Raw genomic sequence first — 9082 nt, 5'->3', positions numbered from 1 at the left:
GGGAGAATGAAGAGAACAGGATACAAGGAAAAGATTAGTCCAAAGGACTAATGGACCACAGCTACCAAGGCCTCCACCTGACTGAGTCCAGTACAACTAAATGGTGCCTGGCTACCACCATTGACTGCTCTGACAGGGATCACAACAGAGTTCCCGGACAGAAGTGGAAAAAAATGTAGAACAAAATTCTAACTCACAAAAAAAGACCAGACTTAACTGGCCTGACAGAGACTGGAGAAACCCTGAGAATATGGCCCCCGAATACCCTTTTAGCTCAGTAATGAAGTCACTCCCGAGGTTCACCGTTCACCCAAAGATTGGACAGGTCCATAAAACAAAATGAGACTAATGGGGCACAACACTCCAGGAACAAGGACTTGAAGGCAGGAGGGGACAGGAAAGCTGGTAATAGGGAACCCAAGGTTAAGAAGGGACAGTGTTGACATGTTGTGGGGTTGTTAACCATTATCATAAAACAATATGTGTACTAACTTTTTAATGAGAAACTGTTTGTTCTGTAAACCTTCTTTTAAAGTATAATGTTAAAAAGGACAAGAGAAAATGAACTCTCCTAAGTAACCATTTAAAAAATTAATCCTGCACTTTACACTGATTTACATTGTTCCTGATGTTTTCCCTAAAAATGTTAAATATTAGACTAGAGATTAAGAGGGATTGAATTTTTTTCATTCATTCAACAAATATTAACTATCTGCTATGAGCCAGGTCCTGTTCTAGGTGCTTGGGGCACATCAGCGTACAAAATAAATAAAATCCCTGTGCTTATGGTACTTATATTCTAATGAATTTTACCTTTACTGAAGTCTCATTTACCAATGAACAGTGTTTGTAAAATATTTTTGTAAAGACTATAGAGTGAGATGATGGCAGGTTTTTAAAAGGCTGATCATTTTCCACAGTACTAATTTTGAATTGTAATTTAACAGTTCGAAGCTAGGTGAAACGTCAGAGTAATAAGGATGATAAAACAAAACTAAACATTCAAACTTACACGTTCAAATATGCAAGTCGGAGGCTAAAATTATGCTGACAATGTTGCCGTTGTTCAAAACATTTTTGGAATTCAGTTTTTGAAAATATTTTTATATTCAGCTTGTGCACCATACAGGAAAATCATTCACATTTATATTATAGTCATACCTTAAGCATCAGTGGGAGTCATCTAAATTTCGGAATCTAATTTTCAATCTTTTTCAGGGACTGTGCAATTGATCCAACATGTGTACTCTGTATGGACTGCTTCCAGAATAGTGCTCATAAAAACCATCGTTACAAGGTATGAAAATAGAGCCATAAAATCTCTGGATTAGCAGGAATCTGATGATTACCTAGTCCAAATTCCTCACCAGTATTTGAATTCCTGCTATAGCAGCTCTGATATGTGAACCTTTAGCCTCTGGCTAAACATATCCACTGATAGGACATCCATTACTTCAAGAGGCAGCCCCTTACATTTTTTTTTCTTTATTATGAGGTATATCATTTTTATGCAAAAGCTCATATAAAGTATATGAACAGTTTAAAAATAATTATTAAGTGAACACCTGTGTAACCACTACTTAGGTCAAGAGATAGGACATTGCAGTCCCCTCAGAAGCCCCCCATCTGTCCCTTCTGGATCACAGTCCCTGTCTCCTACCTTGAGGTAACCTGTCTCCTATGTTTTGTGATAATGGTTTTCTTGATTTCCGTAGATCATATTGGATAGTTTTAGCCAGTATGAACTTTGTATAAATGGAATCATATTGTGTATTTTTTGTTGTTGAGTATCTTCTTTCAGTCGGCATTATGTATGTAGCAGTATTTTGTCCATTGGCCTTATAGTATTCAATAAACCATATTGTCTTTATTTATTGTACTGTTAATGGATATGTGGATTGTTTCCCACCTGGGGTTATTACGAACAGTCCTTTTTGTATATTTTGGTATAGCGTTCAGGAGTTTTTCTAGGTTATATATCAGAATAGAATTGCTCCGTTCTAGGGTTCGTGGGTCTTTCATCATATTTGATAATGTCAGACTGTTTCCCAAGTGGTTATACCAATTTATAGGCTCTTCAGTAGTATGTGAGAGTTCCCATTGCTCCATATTCTTGCGAGATCTGGTATTGTTAATCTTTTTAATTTTAGCCAATCTGGTAGGTATATAATAGCATCTCATTGTGATCTTAATTTATATTTTCCTAATTACTAATGAGGTTGAGGACTTTTTCTATTCTGTTACATTTTTAGACAACTTTGTTATTTTGAGTTAAAATAATAGTGCTCAAATGTTATTCTCAAATAATAGTGCTGGTTCTGTACTCTGGACTGATGCAGACATAATCATTGATGCTTCTTTTTGTAGATATAACATGCCTAAAATCCTGTGTATGTGTAAATAACATATTGAAGTTACATAGATTATATCTTCTGTAGAGTTGAAAATGCTGCTTATGTGCCTGAGAATCTATAGAAATCTTTAACAGAAACCTTTTAACCCTTTTAACCTTTAACAGAAACTTTTCAACTGAACTGACATTTTAAGAAACTTTCCCATTGATATTGAAGTTTATTTTGTTGATTGTTCTTTTTTTTGAATGAGTTATTTTTGTTGTTGTTGAGAATATATGCAGCAGAACGTACACCAATTCAACAATTTCTATGTGTACAACTTAGTGACATTAATTACATTCTTCAAGTTGTGCAGCCATCCTCACCCTCCTTTCTGAGTTGTTCCTTTTTCAAGTCGCTGTTGTCAGTTTGACCCCATATGGATAGATCTTAAAGAGCACAGTGCTTAAGGCAGATATTCTTTACTAGTTAAGCTAAACTACTGTCTGGTTTTAAGAAAGCTTCAGAGGATATTTTTGGTTGAAAGTTTAAAGATCTCATGGCAAAGGAGGCAGTTGTTCATGGAGACAATTAGCCACATATTCCATTTTGTTGATTGTCCTTAACATTGTCTGAGTTTGTCTTTGCTTATGTTGGAAGACTGAGTATAAAATACCTTTGTATTGCTTCTCAGCTCTGCCATCTTCCTGGATAATAGGACCAAGATCCTTTGCTATTTATTTTTTCATTGCCCTTGCTAATAGGACCAAGGTTTTTGATTTCATGAGTAGATTAAATTCTGAGATGCTAAAATCAGAATAATACCACAGCTTGATGAAATAGAACCAAAAGAGTGGCTGAGTTCACCTAAGTAGAGTCTTCTTGTATATGGGAAGCTGATACCAAAAACCAGGCCCATTTATAACCTTGAGAGTGATATATTACTCTTTTATTGAACACATTCCAAAGCCAGTAGAATAAATCTAGAGAAGAAAAGAGAGCCCACCTAGAATCTTTTTTCTCTGTTTCCTGTGCATACCTCTGTTTTCACTTATCAAGTGTAATGATGTATTTATCTGTCATTCCCATAATTTTTATTTTTCAGATGCATACTTCTACTGGAGGTGGGTTTTGTGACTGTGGAGACACAGAGGCATGGAAAACTGGCCCTTTTTGTGTAAGTCATGAACCTGGAAGAGCAGACACTACAAAAGAGGTAAGACTATATACCGTATTTTTACGCAAATAACACGCGCCTTCTATGTTTGTTTGCCAACTGGTCACTCCCCCCACGAGGTATTTTCATAAGTGCTGCTATGCCAATTTTTTACATGTTTATTTGTGTACAAATGTGATATATCTAGATCTAGATATATTCTAAACCAAACCCATTGCTGTAGAGTTGATTCCAACTCATAGTGACTCTGTAGGACAGAGTAGAACTGCCTCATAGGGTTTCTAAGGCTGTAGTCTTTTATGGAACCAGATTGCCACATCTTTCTCCCACGGAGCAGCTGGTGTGTTCAAACCACTTACCTTTTGGCTAGCAGCCGAGTACTTAACCACTGCGCCACTGGGGCTCCATATTTACGTTTGTGTGTGTGTGTGTGTGTGTGTGTGTGTGTATTTTAATTTGCTGTTCTAAGCTTACTGAAATTATATAAAAATAAATGTTGTATGCATGGATTAAACTAAATTCCACTGAGAATCCTGATATTTTTGTTCTGATATTTAAACGTAAGGAGTTTTATTCCACTCTAGAGAAGTTAAGGATTTGATAACTGTATTTTCTCTTTCCCTAAAGAGGGAATGAATTCACAATGAAAAGATGAATTCAGATACTCTTTGTTAACCAGTTAGCTTGACAATCTAGTGTAAACAATATATAAGCACAAAAGAACAAAAGGAAGAAATTAATAAAGACAGAAGCAGAATGTAATGAATTAGAAAACGATAGAATTTAACACATAAATTTAAGGACGGCTTTCCTTAAAAAAAAAAAAAAAGATCAACAAGTACATTAACCATTCTACATCCTAATGAAGAAAAAATGTGAGCAAGCTCAGATGTAGTTAGAAATGAGAATGGGGAAGTAACTGTAGAACCACGCCTAAAAAGAAAAACCTAAGTCAACTTTCTGATCTGTAACTGAAGCCATTCCCGGAGACCAGCTTTCAGTCAAACAATAGACAGGCCCATAAAATAAACAGTAACACCTGAGAGGAGCTTGTTCCTTAGAACAGTCAATTATATGAGATCAAAAGGACAACATTTACACAAAAGCAAAGATGAGAAGGCAGGAAGGGGTAGAAAATTTGAACGAAAGGAAACAGGGAACCCAGGATAGAAATGGGGAGAGTGCTGACACATTGAGGGGAATGCAGCCAGTGTCATGGAAAACTTTATGTACAAACATATTGAATGGGAATCTAATTTGCTCTGTAAACTTTCACCTAAAGCACGATAAAAAACTTAAAAAATAGAGAATCAAAAGGATTATAAAAGACTTTATAGGGCTCTGCAAATACATTTGAAAATGGGTTATTTCACCGGACAATAGAAAGTGCCTAATTTATTCAAAAACAGAGAGAATTTGAACAATCAGTAACCTTAAATTCAGAAAACTGTTGTAGATGTGCTTCCAAAAAAAAATGCAATGCTTAAATAGTTTTACAGATGAATCCTTCTCAAACCTTCAAGGAATAGTTTTTTTGCTCTTTAAACTGTTCCAAATACCCCAATAATAAAGAACAACCATAGGGCCCAGATATTGATCTCTTAAGTACCATTTTCCACTAAAAGAAATCAGGGCATGTTGTAGAAATGCCTGACTCCATGTGTAGGTCAGGGAATATATAAGGTAAACTTGTACTGATGGCCTTGTGTCAAAAGAAAGTAGACACCAGATTGAAAAGACTCTGTTGACCTGAGTTGGACAATTGGAGCATCTAAATAATAATAATAATAAATAATCACTATAATTTATTGAATCATACTGAAAATACAAAAAAATCTCTGAGTTTCTAATGATTCTTAAACAAGATCTAATTAAAATAACACAAAACTTATTTGTCACCCTTGGCAGTAGCTATTATGTCAACTTCTTACTCTGAAAATTGGTAATTAAAGGGAATGAAGTAAGCATTTATTCTGCGTTTTCAAATAGGAATTTTATAGTAGTCATGTATCCTAGTTCATGAGGGAAAGTTCTTGTTTATAGAGGAATATTAGCTAATAGTGAAGGAATAATAGAATAAGAAAAACCAGCATTTTTTTTTGTATTGTGCTTTAGGTGAAAGTTTACAGCTCAAGTTAATTTCTTATACAAAAATTTATACACATATTGTTATGTGACACTTGTTGCAATCCCTGTAATGTGACAGCACACTCCTCCTTTCCACCCCATGTTTCCTGTGTCCATCCAACCAGCTCCTGTCCCTTTCTGTCTTCTTATCCTGCCAGGAGCCGCCATTTTGTCTCATGTATCTGCTTGAACTAAAAACCAACATTTTTAGACTACAAGGAAATATTTGATTCAGGCAAGGATCATTAATAGATACTAAAACTGTTAAGAGCTAGGTTGATGAGGAACACTACTCATGATTCTAAATTGTCATCTCATAGATTTCTAACATAAGGAAAAAAAAAAGGATCTCAGGGAATATCTAGTTTAATTGACATAACATAGTTTATAAAGAAAATGTTCTACATTCGACTTTGGTGAGTAGCGTCTGGGGTCTTAAAAGCTTGTGAGCGGCCATCTAAGATACTCCACTGATCATCTTACCCCTTTTGGAGCAAGAGAGAATGAAGACAACCAAAGACACAAGGGAAAGATTAGTCCAAAGGACTAATGGACCACAAATATCACACCCTTCACCAGACTGAGTCTAGTACAACTAGATGGTGCCTGGATATCACCGCCGACTGCTCTGACAGGGATCACAGTAGAGAGTCCTGGACAGAGCTGGAGAAAAATGTAGAACAAAATTCAAACTCACAAAAAAAAAGACCAGACTTAACTGGTCTGACAGAGACTAGACAAACCCCAAAAGTATAGCCCCGGGCAACCTTTTAACTCAGTACTGAAGTCACTCCTGAGGTTCACCGTTCAGCCAAAGATTAGACAGGCCCATAAAACAAAACGAGACTAAATAGGCACACAAGCCCAGCAGCAAGGATGAAAAAGCAGGAGGTGACAGGAAAGCTGGCAATAGGAAACCCAAGGTCGAGAAGAGGAGAGTATTGACATGTCGCGTGGTTGGCAACCAGTGTCGTAAAACAATATGTATATTGTTTAATGAGAAGTTAATTTGCTCTGTAAACGTTTGTCCAAAGTACAATTAAAAAAAAAAAGGAAACTTTACGATAAAGGAATCATACTATCACCTTAACCAAGTCATCAGCTTTTAGCATCATCACTAATAGTGGGGCAATATGACATGAGTCTCTTCATATGACCTAAAATGAAGTATATAGTTTAATATTTGAAAATCAATTAAGGTAATACACCATATCAATAAAATTAAAAAACAAACATAATCATCTGAATAGACACAGAAAAGCATTTGACAAAATCCAATAATATCCTTTCGTGATAAAAACACTCAGCAAACTAGGAATAGAAGGGGACTTCCTCAACTTGATAAAGGATATCTAAGAAAACCCCACAGCTAGCATTGTACTTAATGGTGAAAGACTAGATGCTGTAACCCCAAGATGAGGAATAAGACAAGGACGCCTGACTCACCACTTAACTATTGAGTTTTGTACTGGAGATTCTAGCCAGGGCAATTAATCAAGAAAAAGAAATAAAAGACGTGCAGATTGCAAAGGAGAAGTAAAAGTAGCTCTATTCACAGATGACATAATCTTATATCTATAGACTATCCCAAGGAATCCACTAAAAAGTTATTCAAACTAATAAGTGAGTTCAGTAAGATTGCAGTATACAAAAATCAATTGTATTTCTATACACTTGCAATTTATAATCTGAAATGAAATTAAGAAAGCAATTCCATTTACAGTAGCATTAAAAAGAATAAGACATTTAGGAATGAATTTAACAAAAAAAGTGCAAAACTTATACTCTGAAAACTACAAAAAACTGTTGAAAGAAATTTCAGAAAAGGTCTAAATAGATGGAAAAAACATCGCATGTTCTTGGATCAGAAGCTCTAACAGTAGCAAGATTGGCATTATTCTCCAGATTGATCTAAAGATTCAGTGCAATCCATACCAGAAATCCAAGCTGATGCTAAAATTCTTAAGGAATTGCAAAGGACCCAGGATAGCCAAAACAATCTTGAAAAGGAACAAAGTTGGAGGACTCACACATCCTGATTTCAAAACTTAAATTCAAAGTAACACTAGTCAAGACAATGGGGTACTGGCAGAAGGATAAATATATAGGTCAGTGGAATATAATTGATTCCGTGTGTGTATGTGTGTGATAGTCAATCAGTTTTCAACAAGGTGCTAAGATCATTCAATGGGGAAAGAACAGTCTTGTCAACAAGTTTTCCTGAGACAACTGGATTGTTGTTGGGTGCCGTTGAGTCAGTTGTGACTTATAGTGACCCCATAAAGCAGAGGAGAACTGCCCTATAGAGTTTTCTTGATTATAATCTTTATGGAAGCAGATTGCTGGGTCTTTTTGCCATAGAGCCACTGGATGGGTCCGAACTGCCAACCTTTCAGTTAGCAGCCAAGCACTTAAGTATTTGCATCAAACTGGATAGCCACATGCCAGAGAATTAAGTTGGACTCCTACCTTATACCATACATTCATTAAAATTAATTCAAAGTAGATCCAAGACCTAAATGTACGAGCTGAAGCTGTAAAACTCTAAGAAAAACATATGCGAGTAAATCTTCATGACCTTGCATTTGGCAGTGGATTCTTAGATATGACACCAAAAGCATACGTAACAAACAAAAAAGCAGATAAATTGGACTTTATCAAAATTAAAAACTTTCTTGCTTGAAGGGACACTGTCAAGAAAGTGAGAAGGCAGTCCACAAATTGGGAGAAAATATTGTAAACTATGTATCTGATAAGGGGCTTGTATCTAGGCTATATAAAGAACTCTTTCAACTCAATAATAAAAAGACTACCCAATTTAGAAAAAAAGAGCAAAGAACTTGAACAGACATTACCAGTGGCCGCTAAACGCATGAAAAGATGCTCAACATTATTAGTCATCAGGGAAATGCAAATCAAAGCCACAGTGAGATGTCACTTCACACCCACTAGAATGGCTGCAGTCAAAAAGGCAGACAGTAAGAAGTGTTGGCTAGGATGTGGAGAAACTGGAACTGTCATACACTGCTGGTGGCAATGTGAAATGGTGCAGCCACTTTGGAAAATAGTCTGGCAGTTCCTCAGTTAAACACAGTGCCATATGACCCAGCAATTCCACTCATAGGTATATACACAAGAGAAATGAAAACATATGTCCACACAAAAACTTGTACATGAATGTTTATAGCTGCATTATTCATAATAGCCTCAAGGTGAAACAACCTGAATGTCCATTGACTGATGATTGGATAAACAAATTGTGGAATATCCACAGAATGGAATATTATGCAACCATAAAAAGGAGTGAAGTACTGATGTATGCTGTAACATGGATGATCTTTGAAAAAGTTATGCCAGGTGAGAGAACGAACTCACAAAGGATCACGTATTGTATGATACCATTTGTATGAAAAGTCCAGAATAGGGAAAATCTTTAGAGACAGAA

At 35.9% G+C, this 9082-nt stretch overlaps 1 protein-coding gene across 7 annotated transcripts in view; it reads left to right on the top strand.

Annotated features, from left to right (window-relative positions):
* Window positions 1–9082, top strand: part of UBR1 (ubiquitin protein ligase E3 component n-recognin 1) — a 129549-nt gene that overhangs the window by 16866 nt on the left and 103601 nt on the right. For 4 of the 7 annotated variants that reach the window (XM_023735189.1, XM_004380676.2, XM_023735190.1 and 1 more), the window contains exons 3-4: window positions 1219–1297; window positions 3439–3549. In XM_023735189.1, coding sequence (XP_023590957.1) covers window positions 1219–1297; window positions 3439–3549 — 190 coding nt within the window. The other 3 variants (XM_023735192.1, XM_023735191.1, XM_023735193.1) reach the window with 3 other exon arrangements.

This window comes from Trichechus manatus, unplaced genomic scaffold (assembly GCF_000243295.1).
Source record: "Trichechus manatus latirostris isolate Lorelei unplaced genomic scaffold, TriManLat1.0 scaffold00076, whole genome shotgun sequence".
NCBI classification, from domain to species: domain Eukaryota; kingdom Metazoa; phylum Chordata; class Mammalia; order Sirenia; family Trichechidae; genus Trichechus; species Trichechus manatus.
The sequence above is the reverse complement of the archived record's forward strand: the minus strand, read 5'-3'. Positions and strand labels throughout refer to the sequence as shown.